General features: G+C 42.3%; 1 protein-coding gene across 2 annotated transcripts; it reads left to right on the top strand.

The window, feature by feature from the left end:
* On the top strand, nucleotides 1-27,283 carry HABP4 (hyaluronan binding protein 4). Of its 2 annotated transcripts, XM_019624665.1 has the most exons (8): nucleotides 1-454; nucleotides 5,836-5,998; nucleotides 6,683-6,844; nucleotides 7,501-7,572; nucleotides 13,779-13,862; nucleotides 20,844-21,015; nucleotides 24,487-24,672; nucleotides 26,668-27,283. In XM_019624665.1, exons 1-8 carry the CDS (start codon nucleotides 112-114, stop codon nucleotides 26,722-26,724), a joined length of 1,239 nt encoding a protein of 412 aa, XP_019480210.1. In that variant the 5' UTR covers nucleotides 1-111; the 3' UTR covers nucleotides 26,725-27,283. The 2 variants fall into 2 exon arrangements, with proteins under 2 accessions (XP_019480210.1, XP_019480211.1); XM_019624666.1 differs by lacking the exon at nucleotides 26,668-27,283 and having other exon boundaries at nucleotides 20,844-21,041; nucleotides 24,487-24,578.
* The last annotated feature ends 363 nt before the right edge of the window (nucleotides 27,284-27,646 follow it).

Here is a 27,646-nt window from a genome sequence, read left to right as displayed (position 1 = left end):
CCGGCAGGGCAGGGAGGGCTGAGACCGCAGGCGGGATGAGGTCTCGCTGCCGGCTTAGCTGAGACTCGCTCGCGTGGGCTCCCGCCGCGGGCCCGCAGTGGCCGCGGCGGCATGAAGGGCGCTCTGGGGAGCCCCGTGGGCGCCGCGATGCAGGAGAGTTTCGGCTGCGTCGTGGCCAACCGCTTCCACCAGCTGCTGGACGACGAGTCTGACCCGTTCGACATCCTGCGCGAGGCCGAGCGCCGGCGCCAGCAGCAGCTGCAGCGCAAGAGGCGCGATGAAGCGGCGGCGGCGGCTGGGGTTGGCAATCGCGGCGGCAGAAGCCCCGCCGGGGCCTCGGGCCACAGACCCGGCGCGAGCGGCGGCCGGAGGGAGTCCCAGAAGGAACGCAAGGGCCTCCCGGCCCCCGGCGCGCAGCCGCCGGACAGCCCTGGGGGCGTCCCGCAGCCACCCGGTACGCGCGCCCCACCTGGCACCTGGGCGCCCCTGGGTGGGCGTGGTGGGCGGGAGGGGAAGGAAATGGGGTCACGGAGGTCACCCATCCTCGGCCGCCCCACGACTCCCCCGGTGAGACGGATCACTGGAACCTGTTCCAGAAAGGGCAGGGGGCTCTGTGAAGAGTTGGGTTGAGTTCAAGGTCCTTCGGGCGGAAGAAGGTAGGAAAAGAGGATGAGGATTGGAGGGGTGGGAGTTCACGTCCCTTTTGGCCTTTATCAGTCTTTTCTGGGAGAGTGGATGTGCACACTTGGAGTAGGGGTATCCAAACTGAGTGAGCCCTTACAAGTTGGGCAGAGTTGAGGCATATTGCTGGGTGGTGTGTGGGGCAAAAACTGGGGTCACTACTTCGGGGACTCTCCAATCTAGAGCTAGCGGGGACCGTCTCCATTCTCCAGCCTAACCTCTGCAAGATTCAAGCCGGGAGCAAAAAGAGAGGCGTGATGGGAGGAGAACCCCTTTTAGGGAGAGTGGGGGAGGTAGGGCGCACCTGTCCCTTGGCGAGAGCCCGGGATGTGAAGAATCACAGGGGTGAGAGGTTGGGGCCTCTGTGATGGAGGGAAGGCCTGGGTGACCACGGAGTCGGGCTCTGACGTCGGCCGCGTGCGGAATGCGGCAGGGTGAACGCGGGGTCCCTGGCGCCTTCCAAGCTCTGTGCCTTCACCGGATCCCCATATCGTAGCTTCCAGTAGAATGCCGGCATCATTTTCAATACCGCATCTAGTGCTGATGGGACGTGTAACTTGTCATGAACTCAGGCTGCGTTCTTTAACCTTTTTAACAAGGTTATGCAAAGTTTCTCACTCCTTGTTTAGTCAGAACGGCCAGCGTAAACTTGGTGTACTATTTTATTTGCATATAGGGACGGAGGGTGCTTAAGAGTTCGTTTCTCACCTGAACTGAATGAGTGGTAGAGTCGGGAAGACTCCACTTTTTTTTCCTGTTTTTCTAAAGGCTGTACTCCAAAGGTTTGCCTAAGAAGAGTGTTAAGATTAAGCTGTGCAGTTCCACCACTGCAGCCAGTGTTGGCCAGTGCATTCGACTAGGCTTTCTGGGCTAGTTCCTTGCTTGGTAGAAATTGTGCATCACACAAATTGGCAGTTAGAAAGTAGTGAGGGGGATGTTAAAGTACATTATAGGGAACACAGTCAATAATATTGTAATAACTATGTATGGTGCCAGGTGGGTACTTGGCTTATGGGGGGAATAAGTTATATAAATGTCTAACCCCTATGCTGTATACCTAAAACTAGTACTGAATGTCAACTGAAATTGAAAAAATAATTATTTAAAAAAAAATGGTGAGGGCCGGCCGAGTGGCGCGATGGTTAAGAACTGGCTTGGGACGCCAGAGGGCCCCGGTTTGGATCCCATATATGAGGGCCAGTGACACTGCCCTCCACAGCTAAGATGCTGAACAACAGCTCAACCTGGAGCTGGGCTGCTGTGAGTCGCCGGTGACAGCGTAGGCTGCAGCCCCTGTGGCAGTGGGTTGCCATGGGCTACCATGTGTAACCAGCAGCCAGCGTGAGTGGCCAGCAGCCGCAGTGAGCGGCTGTCCAGAAGCTGGCGACTGATGTGCCTTGGCCGGGAAGAGCGCAATGATGGTGCCAACTTGGGCCAGTGAAGCAACATCCTCCACAACTAGACTGAAGAACAAAAGGACAGCAACTTGTCTGTTCCCCTTCCCCCAATTCCCCAGCTCTGTTCCCATCCCCCCAAATCCCCAATTTAAAAAAAAAAATGTGCCTCCCAACCCTGAGAGAACAAATTATTTAAGTATTAGAGCTTTGACTCCTGCAACTAGGTAATGTTTACCTTTATCTGTGAAAAGTTTAGTCTAGCAATATCACTTGAGAATCGGAAAATCAAATCACTATAATACAGATGTTGAAAATTACTTAAAATGCTATCTCAAGACCCCTTGGTAGACCAGTAAGTTTATGAGCCTATGTAAATGTGAGTGAGACTTGAAATGTGATGTACATTTTGTATTTTCTATTTTTTCCTCTTAAATCTATTTAGATACATATAGTAATAAGAGAATTGAGTAGGGCTAAGCTTTCCCTCTCCCTTTATTTTTTTATCAAATGAAAATATGTATTTTATCCTTTAGAATAGTGTGAAACTACATTTAGTGCTGTTACTATCACTTTTTAATCTTTTTAAAATTAAAAATATCATGCATTTTTGTTATAAAGATTTGAAACAACTTAGAAATGATGTAAAGTGAAAATCCCTTATTTTCCTACTGTTAACATCTTGCATTTATATACATAAATGCACAGAGCTATTTCTTTTTTTCTAAATTTAAGCAATATAAGTTAGGTTGCAGTCTGCTTTGTTCACTTAGTGTTTTAATCTAGGAAGTTTGTAACTTTTTCTGTCAATTGTTCATGGTACAGGTGACCTGGCTTTTGAGATCTATATTAAAGATCTTTAGTTATCTTGTAGTTTGAATGGAAAATTTGTCATTATAATTCTTTTTCAAGTATGTGTTATTTCAGGAGCAAACAGCTCAGTAATTTCCACTTATGTGGTTACTGTACTAAACTATAATGGGTGTTAGGGAGCTGCTCTCTCGAGGTTTTGTAGCCCTGATTAATATGGACTGTACTAAATGGACTAACACTAAAAATCTTTAATTTAGTTAGAATACTGTGAGTGAATGCTTAGTGTAGACAAGACTCAAAGTCAAAACATATTTAACATATAATGGAAACATTTATAAACCTCAAAATGATGTGGCAATCATAAGATTTTCCCATGGAAACAGAGGTTTTTAATGTTCCTCACTATTTAACAACATACAGTTGACCCTTGAATAATGTGGGTTTGAACTTCGCAGGTCCACTTATATGTGGAGTTTTCAATTCACCAGAGTTGTTTAAGAGTTAACTGAAAGTAGAGTCTTGCTCAATAAATTCATTCTTGATGTCTTCAGAGGCTGTTTCATCTTCACTTTTCCTAGGAAATCTCACTGTAAATTTTACTGTATTCTGTCCTTTCATGGGGGTGCGGTGAACAGACTGAGTACGCCAGCCTTTTATTGGAAAGGGCTAGAGAAATTCAGTGTTTGCCTTATCCACTTGGAGCTGCTGATCCAGCACAGAAAAACAAAATTTCAGTTGCAATCTTGATTTCTTAATACTAAATTGTGGGGAAACAATTGTACTCCTATTATCTTTGCTTTTTGGATTTTGGAGGGAGAATAAAATGTTTGCAGGGTATTAATAATTATTGTAATAAGCAGCCAGTCATATTAAATGGTTTTCAATTTATACACAGAAACTTTGGAAGAAGTTTTAATATAAAGTATGCAGTAAGTGGCATTTTAAGTTTTGAATGGCGAATTCCAAATTTAATTGATACAATTTAAAAATAACTTTGAGAAAGGAGAAGGCGGGATAAGCTCCTAAGTAATTCTGTAGTTGAGTAGAGATATTAAGATTTTTTTTAAAAATTATAGATTATAAATATATTAAAATAACTTTTTACAAAATATTGTTATAGTTGACATATTTGCTCATGACTATTACAGTGGTCTGTTATAGTTTTCATTTTGTTAGATAATTAACTTTCATACCCTGTTCCCCAAAAAATAAGGCCTAGCCGGAAAATAAGCCTTAGCGTGATTTTAGGTGCCAAAATATGGCACCTTGGCATACTGAATATTTTAAGCTGAAGGAGTTTGTGGAAAAGGCACCTTTCTCCCTGAAACAAGTCATAAACCCCTCATGTGAGGGGTGCGTGCCCTCCATATCCTGGAGGAATCATGCTAGGGCTTTTTCTCTAGCTAGGTCTTATTTTGGGGAAAACACGGTAATGACATTTTCTACCTTACATTTCAAATACCTCTTCCAGTCTGATCTCTGTTAGAATGTATGTGCCTTCAGATCTGGCATCTCATACTCCTGGGCAACTGGGCATGAATGTCAGCCTCTGTTTTGTTTTTCAGTAAAAGCATAATGCTGTATTTATAACATTTTTCCTGTACTCTAAACATGTCACAAGCTCAGTACAGGATGTAAATCTGATTTAAGCATTTCCAGGTTATGGGACATTAACTTAAGGTTGAACTTAGATCTGTTGTGCAGCTTTTTACAATTGAAAAAAATACTTTATGTTAACTAACAAGTAATAAATTGCACAATTTTGTTAGTGCTGTCACAGACATGACTTTTCCTTTAAAATGAGATCAGTAATGTATTGAAACTATGTTAACATTTACATATGCCCAATTTATAAAGTTTAGATAGAAAATATTAAGTAGGAAAATAGAAAAATATGTATAAACATATTCCTTAAGTCATATTTATTTGTCTAAGTAGGAATGGAAACCAGCAATTATAAAGGTACCCATTAATTCAAATATATTTAATATTTTTATGGCCACACAACCAACATGAAGGGTGATTTATAACAGGAAAAGTTAAAGCTAGTCCAATAAAAATTGTACGTAGTGTTTGAGATGGAGACCTTTTAAATGTGTACAAAGAAAAGATAAACATTTTTGGAAAATTATTTAAGAAGTGACAAAGATTTTCACAACATATTTACCAAGTATTAGATGCCTTCAGACATAGACTCTGCTTAAAATTTTTAAACCCTCAGAACTGGAGTGGGGAGTAAAGTAAGGTGAGAGGAGAGAGGAAAAGACTGGAATGGCCGGGTCCCTGCCCCAGCTGAGTGCTGGCTCCATGGATAAGAGATGCCCCTTCACATGCTGACTGGCCCTTGTATGACATGGCCATACCAATTTGGCCCCATATTTGAGAAGTATGATCATAAATGCATAATCCCATCAAAAAGCAGGAAAACCTGTTTCCAAATGAAAATAATAGAGGTATAAGCTGTATTTAAAAACAAAAACCTTAATAGCCAATGATAAACCATAGCTGGGGATCTAAAAGGGCAATCTAAAGTATAGAGTATCCTAAAATTTTCTGCATGTAGGTTGGCTGCCATGTTTTGATAAAGCTGCTTTTGTGAAATGTAGTTGATAGAGCCATTATATATATCCACAGCTGTCACAGAGTCACTGTGAGATACCTGTAATTATAAGTTAGTTGGCATATTTGTTTACCTTAATCATACTTTCTAGGGCATAAGGAAAAGCGTGTGATTCAATAGTAACTTAAAAGTTTTGTTAAAAAGTAGTTTATGCTGAGCAGTAGTAGGTACCAGCAACTTTTGTCTTATCTGCACGTTTCCAAACTATTGTACTTGAATTTTCCTATGACATTGATTTCTAGAAAAGTGAATTTTAAAAGTGCCTGTAAATAATGTGCTGTCGCAGACCTTATGTTCCAGCTCTCACCTTTGATTTTTCGTGGGCAGGTCAGAAGCGAACTCCTAGAAGAGGGGAGCAGCAAGGATGGAATGAGAGCCGGGGGACAGAGGTGACGCTGGATAGAGCAGAACGGAGATCCTACAGGGAATATCAACTCTGTGAGACCGAGAGGCAGGCAGACTTTACACCTGAGAAGTTTACAGATGAAAAGTAAGTACTACAGACAGACCTCGTAAGAACAAATGGGTACCCAGAAGAACGGGGGAGCAGCTGTGTGCAGAGCACCAAATGTTCGCTGAAAAAGGCATGGTGCAAAATTGTTCCCTTTACATGACTCCAGAAGTGCCTGCCTCTGAGAAGTGGGAAAAAGCGGCCGAGGAGCAAGGGGAGATTTGAAGTTTAACCATTTTTTTTATTGTACAAAACATTCCAAATTTAAGTTTTTAGTATTAGAACTGGAATGGACCTTAGAGTTTCTTTATCTAACCTCCTCATTTTATAAATGAGAAAACGAGATCCAGAAGAGAAAGGGATGCCCCTCTACAAATTAGTTGAAGTCATACCCAGGACCTGCGTTTTCTCACTGGCTCCCCCACTTAGCAGCCGTATGACCTTGGGCAAGTCACCTGCCTCCTCTGTGCCTCAGTTTCCTCACCTATAGGCAATAGTTGTATATTACAGATTTGTTCGTGAGAACTAAATGACTGTATGTGAAGTGCTCAGAACAATGCCAGGGATAGTATGTGTTCAGTACAAGTTAACTATTCATTATTCAAGCTACCGTCTTTCTCATATATTATAGCCATAATGTCCTTCTAGAATTTTTTTATCTCAAAAAAAAGCCTTAGCTCTTAATCTAACTCACCGTGTTTTATTACACCCATCTTTTCTTAGACCAGTTGACAGGTTTGATCGAGACAGACCACTGAGAGGACGTGGAGGCCCAAGAGGAGGCCTGCGGAGCAGAGGCAGAGGTGGTCTGGGGAACAGAGCTTTCGATGGTTTTGACCAGAGAGGGAAACGGGAGTATGACAGATATGGCGGGAATGATAAAACGTAAGTTTCTTTGTAAATGCTATTTTCACTTTAAGATATTAGTTATACATAGTATCAATCTGTTATGTGTCTACATTTAGTTGACTTTATATTAGTATGCTGTTAACTCCTGAGGGAGCTGATCCTGGGACAGCTTTTCATGATTTTTTTTTTTTTTAATTGGGGAATCAGGGGGATGGGAACAGTGCTGGGGAATTGGGGGAAGGGGAACAGACAAGTTGCTGTCGTTTTTTTTGTTCTTCAGTCTAGCTGTGGAGGACATTGCTTCACTGGCCCAAGTAGGCACCATGATTACGCTCTTCCCGGGCAAGGCAGATCAGTCGCCGGCTTCTGGACGGCTGCTCACTGCGGCTGCTGGCCGCTCACGCTGGCTGCTGGCTACATACGGTAGCCCATGGCAACCCACTGCCACAGGGGCTGCAGCCTACGCCGTCGCCGGCGACTCACAGCAGCCCAGCTCCAGGTCGAGCTGTTGTTCAGCATCTTAGCTGTAGAGGGCAGTGTCACTGGCCCTCATATGTGGGATCCGAACCGGGGCCCTCTGGCGTCCCAAGCCAGTTCTTAACCATCGTGCCACTCGTCCGGCCCTGGGACAGCTTTCATGATCAACTTTTCTGAGTTGGAGAGTTTAAGGGAATATTTTTTTCTTTCTCCAGAGCATTGAGAACTGAAGACAACAACAAGGGTGGATATGGAGTTCGCACCTGGGGAGCAGGTAAAGAAACCAGGTATGGTGTGAATGTGTGCCTTCTGTAAACCTACAATTAAGTGGACATTTCTGGATCTTTATTTGTCTTTTGTGAAATTGCGTTGTCTGTGTTATGCTTGCAGTGTCTTTATACTTGTATGCCTTAAGTAGAGATTGATTTTAGGCTTTTGTTTAGTGAGATAACTTTTTAAAAATGGGTTTGCTGTGTTGCAATTAGATTTGAAAACTGCTTTTAAAATCTCATTTTTATCTTATTTTAGCTGAACAAATTTGTGTATTTGCTGACACCCCACGCACATGACACTATATTTGCATATGCCTCGGAATACTTTTTAAATTCCTGGATATTCTATGCTTTTTTTTTTTTTTTTGTGACCATCCAAAGTTCTTGTATACGTGGCATCTTGATTGCCTGAAATCATTTGCAGATGGAAGCTCACCTGACAAGTTTCGCCTGAGGTTCAAATTTGACATTTCTCCGAGGTGCTAGGGTGTCTCAGATCTGTGCCAGTTTTGCCCCTTAGAGGAGGTGATTGGTTCTGCTGTTCCTGTCATTTCACGGCTCCAGGGACAATGCCCTCCTGTTGCCTGCAAAGGAGCAGGCACAAAATACTTCAGGGCAGTGCCGGGTGAGGAATGGGTCACCCCAGGACATGCTGCAGGGCAGGCTTTCCACAAATAGGCATGCTTGAGCGGAACCGAGACTTCTACTGCACATCTGAGTTGTCCTTGAAAGGAAGAGAAGCTTGTTGAATGTTCTCAGTCTGGGGTTCCATAGGACCTCGATTACAAATCTTTTCATTTTGTTTTATTTTGCTGTGATAATATATTGGGTTGTCGGAAAAGCCATGATGCATCTTTGCAATGGAAAACATAGAAAAAATACGTCACAACTTTTCCACCAACCCAATATTTTAAAAAGGTAATATAGGCACCTTCTGAATCATCTGATTTACTACTTATCTAATATGACCACTACTTTTCAGTTTGCTTTTGGACTTAAAATCGCTTTGGCTCCAAGTGATTACTTACCCCAAGGGGTCAGTATTGGCCTTCTGACATGGAAAAGGTGACAGCATGTGTTCCTGGTACACTCGCGTGTCTGGTGTGAAGATTACAGGTCCCCCAGGGCATTCATTTTGGATTGGTTTGAGAGTTAATAAAGTCAGAGCTCTCAGGTGGTAATAATCTGTAATTGAAAGATTTTTGTAGAGAAAGATCTTAATTGCTTATTTAATAAGTTGAGATTTTGATTTGCCATCATGAAAACCATGTAGTAGAGTTATGTGTTACTTTATTTGTGTGTGTATGTTACTTTTGATTAATGAGAAAAGAATAGAGGTGAGCCTACCACAGTAAGTGACATGTCCATGGCTGGTGAGGCCAGATACAGCCCAGTGCAATGCAAGTGTGAGGGTTTGCTATACAAGAGGCTTAGTAGTCCTGTTTGAAGACACTGGCAGTATAACTAGATCTGTGGACAAGCTGCTTTCAAAATGGCATGACTGAGCCATTTCCGGTGTTATTGGTTTTCAGAACAGTTTGACTCAGAGAGCCTGTACTGAAAACAGAATTTTCTCCATCGGCAGTAATTTTAAAAGTATAGTGTCCCATATTATTTTCTTGTTATCAGTTGGAATAGATACCTACGAATGCAGTTTTCAGTAATTCTGCCTTCCAATTTCTATTGTGAAGAGCAAGACAGTTTTATGTGTTAGGTTGTCGGAAAAGTCATGACGCATTTTTGCAAAGAAAAGCAGAAAAAAAGTCATGACTTTTCCGACAACCCAATAGTAATTAAGCAACATTTGGTTAAAATCTGTTCACTGTCAAGGCTGATTAAGTGTGAAGTCCAATTGAATTTGAACTAGAAAACAAAGGCTTGTGTTCCACATCATTTTGTGGAACAGACTTGCCATTTTCTGTGTTAGAGTAACTGAAGTCAAAACGTAGATTGGGCCCTGGAGCTATAGCTTCCTTCAAACTAATCCAACATTGGTGATTTACTTTAAACAAAATAACAAAACCTGGGCAGCTGGTTAGCTCAGGTGGTTAGAGGGCAGTGCTCATAATACCAAGGTTGCCAGTTCAATCCCCACATGGACCACTGAGCTGTGCCCTCCACAACTAGATTGAAACAACTACTTGACTTGGAGCTGATGGGTCCTGGAAAAATACACTGTTACCCAATAAAATTTCTTTTAAAAAAAGTGATAATAAAAAAATAACAAAATCTGCCAAAATAAATTGTAGCTAATTTTGAAATTTCATTGTTTTGTAGTTTTGGTCACATGGGTCTATGAGAACTGTAAGTACATTAGTTTTATGTTTATTCATAAAATTTAGGTCAATACAGGGGGGAGATCTGTGATTTTTCTTTAAAATCAATTGATCAGATTTTTAAAATCCTGATTTTTTTACATAATCTCTGTTTTGTATTCTTTTTTCCTTCCCCTATTGTTGTAGCCCTTTTATGAATTTTAATTGTTGAAAGCTATGAACTATCAGTACACTTATGTTTTTATCCCCTTGGTTTATTACATGGCTAGGGGAATACAGAGAAAATTGGAATAATTCAGTGTTGCAGCTGCTGCTGGATGCTAAAAATTCCTGGGACCCCACCAGGTCAGGCTGATGTGCAGAGGTGGCCTTTTTGTAGGGGCCTCTGCTGGGCAGAGCAGCGATGTCCTTCTAAACATGAGTGCGTTTGATTTAGTACCTTTTTATTATTATTATTGGGGAATTTTTTCCAGGACCCATCAGCTCCAAGTCAAGTAGTTGTTTTCAATCGAGTTGGGGAGGGCACAGCTCAGTGGCACATGTGGGGATTGAACCAGCAATCTTGGTGTTATGAGTACTGTGTTCTAACCAACCTAGCTAACTGGCCGTCCCTAGGACCTTTTTTAAAAGTAAAATGTAATTATTCAAATTTTGTGTTGAAAAACTGATAAATACCAGGAAGTGCGATTACTTCTTTGTCTCTTGTTATATCCTTTGTCTTAAAATCTATTTTGTCTAGTATAAGTATTGCTACCCCAACTATTTTTGGGGTTTTTTTTTGTTTCCACTTTGATGAAATATCTTCTTCCATCCCTTTTCTTTCCCTCTGTGTGTCTTTTAGTCTGACGTCTCTTGTAGGCAGCATATTGTAGGGGTTTTCTTTTCTTATCTATTCAGCCCTCCTATGTCTTTTGATTGGAATATTTAATCCATTTACATTGAAATGGATTGTTGATAGATATGTAGCTATTGCCATTTTATTATTCATAATTTTGATCTTTTTTTTTTTTCCATCTTAAAGAAGTCCCTCTAACATTCCTTGTAATACTGGTTTGGTGGTGATGAACTCCTTTAGCTTTTTCTTATCTGGGAAGCTCTTTATCCACCCTTCAATTTTAAATGATAGCCTTGCTGGGTAGAGTACTCTTGGTTGTAGGTCCTGCTTTATATCACATTGAATATTTTGTGCCAATCCTTTTTGGCCTGAAAAGTTTCTGTTGAGAGAAATTAGCTGACAATCTTATGGGAGCACCCTTATAAATTACTAGTTACCTTTCTCTTGCTGCTTTTAGGATTATCTCTTTGTCTTTAACATTTGCCATTTTAATTATAATGTGTCTTGATGCAGGCTTGTTTGGATTCATTTTGTTTGGGATTCTCTGTTTCCTGGACTTGTATGTCTGTTTCCTTTGCCAGGTTAGGAAAGTTTTCAGTCATTATTTCTTCAAATAGGTTCTCAATCACTTGCTTTCTCTCTTCTCCTTCTGACACCCCTATGATGCGAATGTTGTTATGCTTGATGTTGTCCCAAAAGTCTCTTAAACTATTCTCTTTTTTTTATTATTCTTTTTTCTTTTGCTGTTCTGATTGGGTGTTTTCTGCTACCTTATCTTCCAAATCATTGATTCAATTCTCTGTTTCATCTAGTCTGCTGGCAATTTCTTCTAGTGCATTCTTCATTTGAGTTATTGTATTATTCACTTCTGATTGTTTTTTGTGGTTTTTTTTTATGGTTTCTATGTCCTTTTTTAAGCTTACTATCTCTTTGTTGAAGTTCTCAATAAGTTCCTTGAGTACCTTGTAACCATTGTTTTAACTCTCTATCTGGTAGGTTGCTTACCTCCATTTTGTTTAGTTGTTTTTCTGGAGTTTTTTCCTGTTGTTTTATTTGGGACACATTTCTTTGTTTCCTCATTTGGGCTGCCTCTCTGTGTTTATTTCTATGTATTAGGTGGATCTGCTATGTCTCTCAGTCTTGGCTGCACCTTATGTAGTAGGTGCCCTGTGGGGCTCTGGCATAGTCTCCCTGGTCACCTGTTCCAGGTAGTCCAGGAGTGTCCCTTGTGTGCGTTGTGTGTGCCCTCCTGTTAAAGTTGAACCTTGATTGTTATTGGCACGTCAGTGGGTGGGATTGACCCTCAGGCTGATTGGTGGTGGGGTTTGGCCATGTCCACAGCTTATGGGCTGCTGTGTGGAGGCTAACTCCCCAGAGTGGGATTCACTTCAGTGAGCTCTGGTGTCTGTTGAGACCACCCTTTGTGTGTGCTGTTTGTGGGGCTAATTGGGTGGTGCTCTGCTGTGGTCTGAAGCCAACCTCCAAGTATGTTGGTTCTGAAGCCTGTTGGGATGGGCTCCGGTACAGGTCCAGGTCACCCATTACCTATGACCGCTCAGAGACTATCTGGTAAGAGCTACAAAGTGATCTGCTGTTGTTCGCTGCCTTTGCTAAACCTGGAGGTGCATGAAAGAGGCCACACTGAACTGAGTACATCTGCCACCAGTACCGGGCCTGGAGTAGCTCTGCAAAAAGTCAGGACACCCCAAGAGCTGCTGCCACCTGCAGGCTCCCTTATGGATCAGCTGCTGATAAAGCCTCGTGCCATTCACAAGTTGGGTGAGGTGGGGTCTCAGGAGTCACTAGCAAGCCGAGCTCACCAGACCAATTCAGATTCAGATTTGGTCATGGGCATGGGGCTGGGATGGGAGCCCAACGCAGGAAAGATTACACAGGCCTGCTGGCTGCATGGGAGGAGGACCCCACACAAGGAAAATGGCAACTGTCCTTCTAGTCCTCACCCCAAACTTAGTCTCTCCCATATGTCTGTCTCATCCATGCCTCCCGAGTCACTGCCCCTCTGCCAGACCCCAGGGTGAGGGCCTGCAAGTGAGTCTGTGTGGGCCCTTTAAGAGGACGTCTGGGTTTCCCACAGCCTTCCATCCCACCTAGACAGTCAGAATCCCCACCGTTTTTCACAGCCAGATGTTGTGGGGGCTTCTCTTTCTGGTATCAGTACTCTGGGCTGGGAGCCTAGTGTAGAGCTGGGATCCCTCACTCCTCAGAGGGGAACCTCTGAAGCTGAGATATCTCCCCATTCTGTATCACCACACAGAGGTTTGGAGCCGGCCTGTTCGGCGTCTCTACCCCTCCTAGCAATCTCCACATGCCTTCTTCTTTATATTCTTAGTTATAAAACTTCTGCTCAGCCAAACTTCAGATGGTTCTCCAGATTGATTGTTCTATAATTTAGTTGTAATTTTAATGTTTTCACGGGGTGAGGCAAAGAGAGCATTTATCTACTCTGCCATCTTGCATCTGGCCTGCTGGGATTTTTTTTTTAAGCAAATTCAGATAGGATTAATATTAACATAAAAAGAAAGAATTAAGATCATATATACATATTAAAATTCAAATTGTTCATTGTGTTCTTTTCTAATCTGTAGATTATAATCTGTAGGTATATCAATTGATGTTTTAAAGCCTTATTTTTCTGATACAGTTTGTTTGTAATTCTACACACTTTTTTATGGAATGTTTTTACTTATTTTCTAAAAGTTTGTTATTACATATTCTTATCTATTATAAGTCATTTAACACTTGTAGGTTGAGATTTTTTATGGCCCCTTTTAATATTGGGAATTTCCTAAGATAATAGTTTCGAATAATTCTTCTGGTCTTTTACAATCTATTTTTTATTTTAGGGCATTCATGGAAACTTATTTCTCAAAGTATTTTTTACATTTGTGGAACTAATTTATATGGACTAGCAACTAAGAGCATTTTCTCTTTTTCATTTTGATGTGGATTACCTATATGTGTATATAATTCCTTGAAGGATATTTACTTAACAAAAAGGACATTGAAATATGTTTTTTTGTATCTTGAATATCTAAGAGAATTGATGTGAATGAGTTTATGTGACTAGAGTGGTTCTCATTGCTTTTCAGTGATGTGGAGCCAGCTGTGCTGATGGAGGAGACTTCGGTGGTGGAAGAGCCCCCAGGTCCCCTCGAGGAGGGGTCTCCAGCCAAGTAGGTGTTTCATTCATTTTCTCCATTGGGTAGGTCTTTTCCTTACCAATTTCTAAGAGTCCTTCACAGAGTAGGAAGTTCAGCCTTTTGTCATATCACAGACTTTGATCTACTTAATGTATTAATGAATAATCAAACTAATTAATAATTCAAATAATCTAATGAATGATTATTAATTATAATTAATAGGTTAAATTGAAGTCTTTGGTCCTGTGCCCACAACCTGTTTTCTATCAGCAACCTGTACTGTGACTATTCTCTCTCTTGTTGGGACCTCCTTCTCTTGTCCCTTTATTCTCTCCCAGTATCTCCTCCCTCTTTTCTTTGTGGCGCTAACATCCCTGCTCCATCTCTAGCACTTTTTTTTTTTTTTAAGATTTTATTGGGGAATTGAGGGAGGGAACAGCGTTGAAAATTGGGGAAGGGGAACAGACAAGTTGCTGTCATTTTGTTCTTCAGTCTAGTTGTGGAGGACGTTGCTTTCACTGGCCCAAGTTGGCACCATCATTGCACTCTTCCTGGGTGAGGCAGATCAGTCACCGGCTTCTGGACGGCCGCTCACAGCGGCTGCTGGTCACTCATGCTGGCTGCTGGCTACACCCGGTAGCCTATGGCAACCCACTGTAACAGGGGCTGCAGCCTACACGGTCGCAAGCGACTCACGGCAGCCCAGCTCCAGGTTGAGCTGTTGTTCAGCATCTTAGCTGTAGAGGGCAGTGTCACTGGCCCTCATATGTGGGATCCGAACTGGGGCCCTCTGGCGTCCCAAGCCAGCTCTTAACCATCGCACCACTCAGCTGGCCCTCCATCTCTAGCACTCTTGCCAAGTCTTTAAACTTCCTTACTGCTTGGATTTTTGTTGTACCTTGCTAGCAGTTAGCCTCCTGGATGACGACTAGCTATCTGCATTCTCTCTACCTGCACACACAAGCTGAGCACTGAAAGTCACACAGTGAGGCCGATGGGAACCCCTATAATTGCCTGATCATCAGCATTCTGAAATGGGCCCTCAACACTGCCCGGCAGTCCCCATTTCTTGGGTTCACTCTTTCTCTCCCCCACTACAATGACTGATTTAATCCTTCTTGTCTCTTCAAAGCCCTGACACTGCCCCTCCCCACCCACATACACACACACATTTGCCCACACCTCCTTTCATTTTCTAGATACAGCTTTTCTCCCTGTATCACAGAGAAATTAGTACCATACATGGGAACTTCATCACCTTCCCACTTCCAAAGGGTCAAACCTGCCTTCACCTGTGTGCCTCCCAGCCTCCTTCCCTTGTAGTAAATGGAGGTACCATCTCCCCTTCCACCTCTTCAGGCCTTGGATCCTGTTTCCTGCTGACTTCATAGAACCTTCACACTGTACTTAGCTCCTCCCTTTTTAGGTATACTCACCTCCTTCTTTCTAACTCTGGTCTTCCAATCAACATGTTAAACATGCTCAATTTCTACCATTTTAAATCTTCTCCCCTTGCCCCACATTCTTAATTAGCTACCTTTTTCAGAGTTGTGTACCCTTTCTGCCTTTCCTCCCCTTTCATTTAATACTCACTTCATTCTAGGTCTGGCTCTGTCCTTATTGCCCGTCTGAAACAGGCAGCACATGTCTCCAGGCCTAATGGATGTTTGGTCCATGTCATTCTTGACCTCTCAGAGCATCTATCTTATTGATTTCTTCTTAAGCGTACCCTACCATTGGCTTCTGTTTTCCTGCACTCTTCTGGCTTTCTTTCTGCCTCCCAGCTACTTCTGCAGACTCATCCTTGTCTTTCTGGTCTTTTAAAATATTGAGTTCTTCAGAGCGCTGCCTTAGGCTTTCTTCTCTTTTTCTAGCATCTCTTTATAGGATCTCATGCACCATGCAGCTTGAGTTGTCATTTATACGCTGACTCCAGCCTTTGGCTCCAAACTTCAGCACGGACCCCAGGCCCATGTATCCACCTGCCTGCTGGCCACCTGCCCTTGGACATCCCAAATGCTCTCCCCGCACAGCATCTGCAGAACTGAGTCCAACACCTGCCGTCCTCATTAGGTGTTTCCAGCTTGTGGAACAGCCTTACCATCCATCCAGCTGCACGAGCCAGAAACCTAGGAGTCATCCCTGAAACCTCCTTCTTCTTTGACCCCCTCTCTTCCCCAAATCCAGTCTGTTACTCTGCCCTGGTGATTTGTACCTTCTAATATCCACCGCCTCAACTCACCACCATAGTCTCAGCAGTGTCATCTGATCTGTCACCATAGCTCCTAACAGGGCTCCCTGCATTTTTACCGTAACCCGCTCGTTGCCATAACAAAGTAGCTTTCACACTGGCAATCTGATTGCCATGCCCCGATGCCTTGGGTTAGACCTTGGGTGGCTTCCTTTTTCTGTTCCTTGTACTGACCTACATGGTCCTACGTGATCTGGCCCCTGCAGAGCTCTTGTGCCTTCTGTGGTTCACCAGGTGGCCCTTATTTTATGTTTCCAAATACCTTTCTTCTGCCCCTACCTCCACACCTGCCATAGAGCTTTTGCAAGTACTATTTCCTCTTGTTTCTGTACCTCTTCTCCAAACCCCCTTCCACCCTTCATCTATCTAACTCTTACTCATCCTTCAGCTGCCAAGAGGCAGGTTGTCTGGTGGTTAAAAGCATAGATGCCAAGCCAGTATGCTGGGTTCAAATCTCAGCTCTGCAAGTTAGTAGTTTGGGCAAGTTATCTAATCTCTTTGTTCCTCGGTTTTCTTCATCTGTAAAATGTGAATAATAATAGGACCTACATCAGAGGGTTGTAAGGATTGTTTGGGTGTGTGTATGTGTGTCATGTAGAGTGGGGCCTGGCATGGAGTTAGTGCTATGTAAACATCTGCTGTCATTATTGTTACTTGTTGCAAGAGTAAAATGCTACAATGATTGATGATTATTAAAGCTGTTAATTTATCATTCAAAACAACTAAGAAATGCATTTAATTAAAGAAATAGATTAATAGTTAATATGAATATGTAGACAGTGTGTTAACTAAGGAAATGGGTTAACAGTGTATATGAATGTTGAGAAAGTGAGTTAATAGATACTTTCAGGAAAAATTATATCCTTTTTAAGCCAATAAACCATTTGTACAAATTCAGATAACATAAGGCAGAATAATAGAGCATAAATTATAGCATTATTCTAATCTATAGAATTGATCGAGGTACTCTAGCATTGATAATATTAGACAAAATCATTCTTTCAATTATCAGTTACTCTAAAAGACAAAATAATAATTATTGGTGGCAATCTCACTGTCTGTAATATCCTAGCAGAGCCGGCCAGCAAATCCTCTCTTTTCTGCTGACAGTGAGCATCTGGTTAGGATAGCTGGAGCTGCCCCATAGAGCAGCTGAGTGGCAGACTGTGCTGAGAAATTCTTATTTCTGCACTGCCTTGTCAAATGTTAAAATTATTAGTAAAATTTCTAATAATGCAGTTATAATTTTTTGGTGATTTCAAAATTAGGCTTGTATGTGAGAAGTACATTGGAGAATGGTGATGCTTTCTCATCTTGGCTTTGTCTGATGTATATTCAGTGCACCTCTTGGTTTAGAACTTCTTGATAGATTAATTTAATGTATAAGTTGTATAATTGGGGTTTTATACTTAGGTCTATGACCTATCTTTTTTAAAGTAATATGTATTTATTTGATCCATTTTGAGCTGATTGTTAAATATGGTGTGAGATATGGATAGACATTCCCCCCTTTTGTATATGCATATCCAGTTATTCTAGCACATTCAACACCATTGTTGAAAATCAGTTGTCCATGTATGTGTGAACCTAGTTCTGTACTGTCTACTTTGTTCTAGTGTTCTTTCTATATTTCACTAATGTCACATTATCTTGATTACCCCTGTATTTTTTTTTTTTTTTTAAGATTTTTATTGGGGAATTGGGGGAAGGGGAACAGACAAGTTGCTGTCGTTTTGTTCTTCAGTCTAGTTGTGGAGGACGTTGCTTCACTGACCCAAGTTGGCACCATCATTGCACTCTTCCCAGGCGAGGCAGATCAATCACCAGCTTCTGGACGGCCGCTTACTGCGGCTGCTGGCCGCTCACGCTGGCTGCTGGCTACACATGGTGGCCCATGGCAATCCACTGCCACAGGGGCTGCAGCCTATGCCATCGCTGGCAACTCACGGCAGCCCAGCTCCAGGTTGAGCTGTTGTTCACCATCTTAGCTGTAGAGGGCGCAGCATCACTGGCCCTCATGTGGGATCTGAACCGGGGCCCTGCTGCCCAGAGCTGGGGTCCCAAGCCAACTCCTAACCGACGTGCCACTCGGCCGGCTCTCCTCATTCCTTTTTAAAACTGTCTAATATCTGTAATTTTACACCAAAATACCCTCTAGGTGATCTTGGGTTGTTTCCAGTATTTTACTATTACAAGTTTTAATGTCTTTTCAGATTTTTGCCAATATTAGTTTGGGATATGTTTTAGTATTAGTATTTTCCAACATTTCCTTATGAAAAATTTCAAAAACAGCAAAATTTAAAGAATTTTACAATAAACACTTATACTCACCAGCTAAACTGATAATTTATTTATTGTGAAATGTACAAAGCTAAGTGTACAGTCATTGTTTTGACAGATACATATATTTTTGGGACACAAACTCCTGTCCAGATATAGAATGTTATTATTATCCTAGAAAGTTCCCTCATGATTGTTCTGAGGCAACCACTGCTTTGATGTTTTTTCTGCCATCGGTTTGGTATTTTAAAGTCACTTTACAAATGTGTCTATTTCGGGGCCGGCCGAGTGGCTCAGTTGGTTAAGAGCTCGCTCAAGAGTGTGAGCTCTGAGCAACAGCGGTTCGATGCCAGCCGGAGCTGAGCAGCTGCTAAGCTACCAATAGGTAGCAGGATGGCTCAGCTAAAAAAAAAAAGAAACAAATGTGTCTATTTCGGATCCTCTGTGATTAGGTTTCTCTCCTGATGGTGCTTATATTTTTCATATTGTTAACTGGTAATCTAGAATCTTAAATTACACCAGCTCTTCAGTGAAGGGATTCTAGACTTGATTCCCTTCCTGCTCCCCATCTAATGATTTCTTTCTTTTAGACCTTATTGAGATATAATTCCTGTACTATACAATTCAGCCATTTAAACTACAGTTCAATGGTTTGGGATATATTATTGAGTTTTTAAAAATTGTGGTAAAGTATATACAACATAAAAATTGCCATTTTAACCATTCTCAAATGTCCAGTGTAGTGGCATTAACTGCATTCCCATTGTCTGTAACCACCACCACCATCCATCTCCAGACTTTTTCATCGTTGCAAACAGAAAGTCTGTACCCATGAAATAATAACTTCCCATTCCCCTCCCCTCATTCCCCGGCTATCATTAATCTGCTTTATGTCTCTATGAATTCACCCTTCCTGGATAGTTCATATAAATAGAATCATACATAAGCTTTTTGTACCTGACTTATTTTACTTAACATAATATTTTTAAGGTTATTCATATTGTAACATGTATCAGTACTTCATTTCTTCCCATAGCCAAATAATATTCTATAATATAGGTATACCATATTTTACTTACCATTTATCAGCTGATAGACATTTAGGCTGTTTCTACTTTTTGGCTAGTATAAATAATGCTGCTATAAACAGCATCATTGAATGCTTATGTGATTCTTGTTTGAGTTTTCACGTGGACACATGTTTTCATTTCTCTTGGGTATATACTGAGGAATGACATTGCTAGGTCAGATGGTAACTTTATGTTTAAATTTCTGAGGAACTGTCAGATTGTTTTCCAGAATGGACACACCATTTCATTTTCCCACAGCAATGTATGAGGTTCTAATTTCTTCACATTCTCACCAACACTTTTTATATGACCCCTTGATTCTAACCATCCCAGTGAGTGTGGAGTGGTGTAAGTTGTTGTGGTTTTGATTTGCATTTCCCTAGATAGCTAATGATGTTGAGCATCTTATTGGCTATTTATAGACTTTTTTTTTGGGGCGGGGGAGTGCTCAGAACCTTGCCTGTTGTTTGGTTGGGTCATTCTTTTTATTGAATTGTAAGAGTCCTTTATGTATTCTACAATAGATGTAAGTCCCTTAACAGATATATGATTTGCAAATATTTTCTACCATTGTGTGGGTTGTCTTTTTACTTTTCTGATGGTATCCTTTGCAGCACCAAAGTTTTCACTTTGGTGATTTCCAGTTTATTTGCTTTTTCTATTGTTGCTTGTGCTTTTGGTGTCATATGTAAGAAACTACTACCTAATCCAAAGTCACGAAGGTTTATGACTATGTTTTCTACAGTTTTATACTTGCTGCTCTTATATTTATGGTGTGAAGTAGGGGTCCAGCTTCATTCTTTTGCACATGGATATCTTGTTTCCCCAGCACCATTTCTTGAAAAGACTGTTCTTTCTCCTTTTGTCTTTGGCACTCTGGTCCAAAAAAAATCAATTGACCATAAATGTAAGGGTTTATTTATGGACTTTGGATTCTATTCCATTGATCTATATGTCTACCTTCTGTTTTCTTTTTAAAACTTATGAATTTAAAGAGGATATTTACTAAAGTATTTATTTGTGGCCCACTGTTTTATAACCTCTGTTCATGGTTTCCTGTATTTGTTCTGTCTCGGTAGCTTCTCCCATGTTCTTCTGCAATTATCTCATTTTATGTGTAATGCCACCTGGGAAGGGAGTGCTGGTGATAAAGTGCAATGTCAATGTCATTGGGATGGTGATGTTCCTGTTTTTTGAAGACTGCTTTGAACACAGATAGGAAGTATCTTTGATTAGCAGTGATGGCATAAAATGATAATAAAATAAAGAAGCTTATACCTTATTTTCATACCTTATTTAGATTTGAGATTCAGTGCCATGAAAGTATGTCAAACTAATGGTTATGACTTTTTATTTGAGAAAATAGATATTTCAGACCCATCAAAAATTATTCTTTGTGATTATACTTTATAGAGTTCCTGAGTTGGAGGTAGAAGAAGAAACTCAAGTTCAAGAGATGACCCTAGATGAGTGGAAAAATCTTCAAGAACAGACCAGACCAAAGCCGGAATTTAACATCCGGAAACCTGAGTCCACTGTCCCTTCCAGAGCAGTGGTGATACACAAATCTAAATATAGAGATGATGTAAGCATGATGTTTTGTATCTGGAGGTAATCTTCACTGTTACATTATTGGAAACAAAATGGGTCTTCCCACTTGTATTTTGAAAATGGAACGTTAGTAGTTGGCATTCTAATTTCTACCTAGAGTAATTGAGATGATGTGTGCCTAATTTTACTGTATCTTTATTGTGAAATAATTGAATCTTGACCTGTTGACACAATACAAAGCAGTAATAGTGACTGAATTTTCTGCTCACCCCAGAACTGGGTGGAGAGTGTACAAATACTGTATGTTAATTGCAGTTCATTTTTTGTCTCAAAAGAGAGGTACAGAATGTTTTGTGAATGATGCCATTTCAAAGGATGACTACTGTGCATTCCATGATTAGATTACCTTCAACTCTAATTCTTAGTAAGAGCATTTGATTGGGAGGGATTGATCATTTTAAACCAACTGTGCTCTGAGATGCCTTTCTTGTGTTACTGCAGCAGCTTTGCCCCCTTTGGGAAACTACTGCTGAAACTCAGAGGAGGATCCCGGAAGAGACTGGCGGCATAGGCAGGCGCCGCTAGAGCAGCCTCCTGTCCAGTCATGACGGCTAACAGCGCCTCTCATGAGGGCCTTACTCTTCATGGTTCATGTTCTCTTTATTGGATGCCTCAGCTCTGAAAATATCTGCCAGCATATATTGACAGGGATGGTCAGAAGTCATTTAATTACATTCTGTTGGAAGTTACTGAATTTAAGGGTACATTGAAGCATTCTAATTTTAAAATTTGTAATTTGCATCATTCGGTCACAGCTGTTTATCTTGATACTAGTCTCTGTGTCAGTTGTGGTGATGAGCAAATTCTTCCTCTCCACTAGATATTATTCATTGATTTTCTGTTTGAAACTCAGGAATTTTGTACTATGTAGATTTGTCTATATTCCCACTTACACTTTGGTTAGTTGCATTCTTTGAATGAACACTCTCATCAGAGTTTCATTTATGATACAGGATGCCCTCCCACCTCCCTGTTTTGGTCACTCCAAGTTCTTAGAGGCCTTACAAGTCAGCTTTGAGTTGTTCCACTGGAAATGGCTTTTTGTACACAGGGGATGCCAGAGCCTTATTCTCCTGGAAATCTCTGAGAAGTTTTTTGGTTTTTGTACAAGTCCATCAGTTAGCTGGCTGAGTTGGTTCTTTTCCTATCCACTTTCTTTATTCTTTTTTGTTCTGGGCAACTGTAAAAAAGCCTTGCTGAAAACAAATGTGCTGTCAGGATGGGAAATGTGCAGCTGACATATTAGGTAAAAATAGAAACTGCTCTTCCTTAATCCACACCAGATTCATCTTCCCTGGCCCCCGGAGAGCGGTCTCCTGGAGTATTTGGAGCAACTGGGGCAGCTGAGTCATCGAGCTTAGTCTCAGTAAAGCACACATCTTTGGTCCTTGTTAATCTTATAGCATTGAAGATTTTAGCCAGGATTGGTCTGAAAGCAAAATAAGCCAAATCTTGGGGTGACTAGTTTACATTGTTCTGGGCACCCTAAGAGACAGAAGCTCTAGAATAATACCTCTCGTTTGCTTGGACTGCCGTTGTTTGCCAAGTTCAGACCTCACAGTAGCCTATGCATAGAGCTGGGCCCTTAAAGCACTTTGGCCCCTGACAGCTCACTCAGCATCCATTGCCCTCTGCCCCTCCTTACTGGGAAGGCACCACCTCTGTCCTGCTGCCCGTTGTTTTCTAAACCAGGAGACTGTGGTTTGTTATTTTGCCTCTTACTATTTTTTTACAGGCATCTTCACTAGAGTGCCAGAGCTCCTGAATTGTCCTCTCCTTCACCTTTTTAGCTTCAAGAGTCTATCTACCTAAAGCCTCTGCTTTATTTTAATCTGAAACTTTGAAGGGGACACGAGTGTTAAACATAAAACCTGTAATGAACATAAAGGGGTTGATGCTCCGGGAAGTTTGATTCCATTTCCTGGATAAGTTGTAGGAACATTTAACCTTACAGCACTTTGGAGATTATCATCCAAGATCACTGGCATATTTTCTGTAGGTTTATATTTTACTTAAAAGTGAGGGTTTTGTTCAATTCAGAATTGAAGCTAAACCTAATTTGGAGATTTTTTAAAATATAGTTTTAATAAGAGACAGAATTTGACATCTTACAATAAAATGTACTTTCTCAAAAAATTTTAAAGCAGGACCGGCCGAGTGGCGTGATGGTTAAGAACTGGTTTGGGATGCCAGAGGGCCCCAGTTCGGATCCCACATATGAGGGCCGGTGACACTGCCCTCTACAGCTAAGATGCTGAACAACAGCTCAACCTGGAGCTGGGCTGTGGTGAGTCACCGGCAACGGCGTAGGCTGCAGCCCCTGCTGCAGTGCATTGCCATGAGCTACTGTGTATAGCCAGCAGCCGCTGTGAGTGGCTGTCTAGAAGCCGGCGACTGATTTGCCTCTCCCGGGAAGAGCACAATGATGGTGCCAACTTGGGCCAGTGAAGCAACGTCCTCCACAACTAGACTAAAGAACAAAAGGACAGCAACTTGTCTGTTTCCCTTCTCCCAATTCCCCAGCGCTGTTCCCATCCCCCAATTCCCCAATAAAAACCTAAAAAAAAAAAAAGTGTTTAAAAAAAAAATTTTAAAGCAATTCTTAAAAAGCAGTTGCGTCCAGAAGCCGGCGACTCATTTGCCTCGCCCGGGAAGAGCGCAATGATGGTGCCAACTTGGGCCAGTGAAGCAACGTCCTCCACAACTAGACTAAAGAACAAAAGGACAGCAACTTGTCTGTTTCCCTTCTCCCAATTCCCCAGCGCTGTTCCCATCCCCCAATTCCCCAATAAAACTAAAAAAAAAAAAAAAAAAAGCAGTTGGGAGTTCTTTCCGTGGCGTTGGTAGCAACCCTTAGATAATCACATTCTGTTGTTTTACCATTTCTATATATTTTGAGTCAGAATTGTTTATTGAAAATCATGCAGTTTTTAACATATGGTATTTGTACAGTCTACCCACATTGACAGGAGTTTCTCCATCAAGTTCTATTCTAGGAAGGGGATGTTTCCTTATTTATCAAAGTAGCACTTGTGAACAAATAAAACAAAAGGTAGAAATTAGAACTTTTTAATCTCAGCAGAATACACTCAGATATAAAACACTTATCAAAATTACTATTAGTCATGTCAAGTCTTACATCTTAACCTGATAAGACAGTTCGTCTCACTTGAAGTAATAGTAAGGTCAAAGATGTTTGGATTCATTCAGACAGTGAATGCGAGAATTCGTGGCGTGAAATGTGCAGAACCCCTGCACTGGAACCAGAGCAGCACTGCCATCTTCTTGTGCCCAGCCCTGGAGCCAGTGCCAGTGACACGTCAGGGGGGCCACTCTCCCGCTGTGACACCATCTTAGCTCCCTCGCAGCACACAGCTAGCACACTGAGCGGAATAAGTGTCCGTGGAGATGGCTGTGTGTGTTTGATGCTGTGACTGTGTTTCAGATGGTAAAGGATGACTATGAGGATGATGCCCACGTATTCCGGAAAGCAGCCAATGACATCACATCCCAGCTGGAGATTAATTTTGGTAACCTCCCTCGTCCCGGGCGCGGAGCCAGAGGTGGCCCACGGGGAGGCCGGGGAAGGATCAGACGGGCAGAGAACTATGGACCCAGAGCAGAAGTGGTGGTAAGTGTTTGTATTCTAAATCCTGGATGGTTTTCTGAAGGATGTGAGAGGGTGCCCTGGGCCTACACTCTAATTTTGGAGGGTCACCAGTTCCTGTCGTGGATTTCTCCTCTCATGTGGGTCTGATGTTGAGGCATTTGGAACAGTGAGGTCTGCATCATGGACATCAGCTGGATACAGACCATTCTGTAACTCTGGCCTCAGGATCTCCAGGGAGGGCCATTGTCTGCCCTGAAGATGCACTTGGAGCCAGAGAAAACTCACTCACCTGCATCAGACGCGATACCCAGGCTTGCGATAGAGTCAGATCACCTGAAGGCTGCTTACTCAGCATGGTCTGCTTGTATGCCCTGTACACGTATGGTGCTTTCAGCACAGACAGAACCCTCCATGCTCACTTCTCCCCTCACACTGTTCTTCCCCGCTTCCTCAGCAGCGCTGCTGTACCTCGCGTTCTGCAGACAAGCTGCTGCTTGGCCCAGGGGCCCTGCCTGCTGCCCTAGTACAGCTCCTCCAACTGTCCCTGCTCACAAAAGGCTTCTTTGATCCCATTTCCTTCCAGACCAGGTCAGAGTCGGAGAGCACGGAATTTTACTTCTCTTTGAAGCATTATCTCCATTTGTAATTGTTCTCACTGGTGTGATTATTGATCATGTCTGCCATCTGCGGTGGACGACAGCAGTCACGGCTGCTTTTGCTCATTATACATTTCCTCAGGGCCTACCTAGCACAATGTAAGCATGTAGTGTCTTTTCCTGAGTGTCTTTTTTTTTTTTTAAAGGTTTTATTGGGGAATCGGGGGAGGGGAACAGACAAGTTGCTATCCTTTTGTTCTTTAGTCTAGTTGTGGGGGACGTTGCTTCACTGGCCCATGTTGCTATTATCATTGCGCTCTTCCCCGGGTGAGGCAGTCGCTCACCGGCCATTGGATGGCCGCTCATGGAGGCTCACGCCAGCTGCCGGCCAGCCCCACTGCAGCCTACACCGTCGCCAGTGACTCATGGCAGCCCAGCTCCAGGTCGAGCTGTTGTTCACCATTTTAGCTGTAAAGGGTGCAGCATCACTGGCCCTCATGTGGGATCCGAACCAGGGCCCTGCTGCCCAGAACTGGCGTCCCAAGCTAACTCTTAACCAACACGCCACTCGGCCGGCCCCCTGAGTGTTATGAACAAATACATGAAAACCTGTTTCGTGGGAATTGAACACCAGACCCTGTGGCCAGTGTGGGCTGCTGCGGAGTCCCTTTGCCGATGGAGCAGGAGCAGCCCTTCTCTGTGGTTGGCCTTGGCAGTGTCCCTTTTGCTGCCTGATTCCCTCGCTCTCAGGAGCAGCCCCTGGGGTGGGGTTGGGGGTGGGGTGGGGGGGCTACAGACTGCTGTACTTAAGCAAGAGCAAAAGCCCGCCTGCACTCTTCCAGCTCAGAGCTGCCCTCAGGCCCCCACCCCCTCCATGGTCAAGTTGCACTGTTTCAGAATCTGTGTTCTTTCCTCATTCACTGACACTTATCTCTGGGAGAACCCACTCTTCCAGAAAAACCTTCCCTGACTGAAATGTGTATTTTGCCACCACATTGCTTTGGAAACCCATACCTTGGGCCCCATTCCCAGGGCATCTGTTACTGAAGTCACCACTCTGTAACTTTCTCGGTGTTTCTTCCCGTCACCGTGAGCTCCTCGAATTTGAAGCTGTAACCATCCTTATATCTCCATATAGTAGACATTCTATCATGTTTATTGGGTGCAGGAAGTCCAGATACAAAAAGGGTCACTCAGAAGGGGTTTGTGGGAGAAGGCAGAGGCACCGCTCCGCATTGCAGCTGAGGCAACTCCTCAGCTCCGTGATCCTGTAACTTTCCTCTTCCACTGGGGCCCTGTCTGTCCCTCAGTGTTTGGGCTACCCTCCCCTAGGTGGGAGCAGACACCACATCTCACACTGTGCTCTGCCCAAGTAGGAATGGGTAAAATGACACTTGATTTCAAAACTTTTGTTTTTCAGACGCAAGACGTTGCTCCAAACCCGGATGACCCTGAAGACTTTCCTGCTCTGGCTTGAGCCCTATTTCCCTGGCAACCTAGAACAGCATTGCCTTCCCGATAGAAAGACTTCTTGCTGTGGGGAAGAGATTCAGACTCTAAGAACAATAGATGTTGCTTTTCCCCCCATGTAGTGTGAATCCATTGTATTTTTTTGGCCTTGGTGGGAGAGCAGTTTCTCCAGATACTCAGAGCAGCAGTTTCAGTCAGGGGTTAGTCTGGCACTTTCCCAGGAAGGTGGAGAATGGAGATTATTTTTTTATTTAAGAAATTCCAGATGAAGTTCAGAAATAATGTTTAAAATGTGTACATAGAGATTGTAAACTAGAATCTATTGTCTACTTAGTAAGTTGTACAGATATTAATAGGAAGTCTGTCCTTTAGTGTTAGAGGAAACACATGTAACTCAGACCATTAATGTAGAGTCATAGCCCAGTTTTCAGAGACCAAGAAATTAAAATATAATTTTATTTACTGTTTACTGTAATTGTTATACTCTCCTGGGATTTTTTTAAATTCTGCTTTTCATTTAACCAATTATTTTAATTATTAATTAATTAATTTATTTATTTATTTAATTTTAAGGAGGGCACAGCTCACAGTGACCCATGCGGGGATCAAACCAGCAACCTTGGTGTTATCAGCACCATGTTCTAACCAACTGAGCTAACCAGCCACCCCATAACCAATAATTTTAAAGAGCTATTATGTAGCCACTGGTTACCACTCTGACAGAGAATTAGGGAAAGTTTTTATTTATTTTTTTAATGGTGACTTAAACTACCTCGTGGTTTCTGTGTATGTACACACACACATACACACACGATTAGTATCAGTGTGCATACCTAGTGTTTGAGTGGTTTTTAGGATATTACGTATATGATTTTTAAAATCACATTATTTAACCCATCAATCAAATAAAAAGGGGTCCAGGTGAAAGA

Source organism: Hipposideros armiger, unplaced genomic scaffold, assembly GCF_001890085.2.
Source record: "Hipposideros armiger isolate ML-2016 unplaced genomic scaffold, ASM189008v1 scaffold_599, whole genome shotgun sequence".
In the NCBI taxonomy this organism is placed as follows: Eukaryota; Metazoa; Chordata; class Mammalia; order Chiroptera; family Hipposideridae; genus Hipposideros; species Hipposideros armiger.
This window is presented reverse-complemented; position numbering and strand designations above follow the sequence as displayed.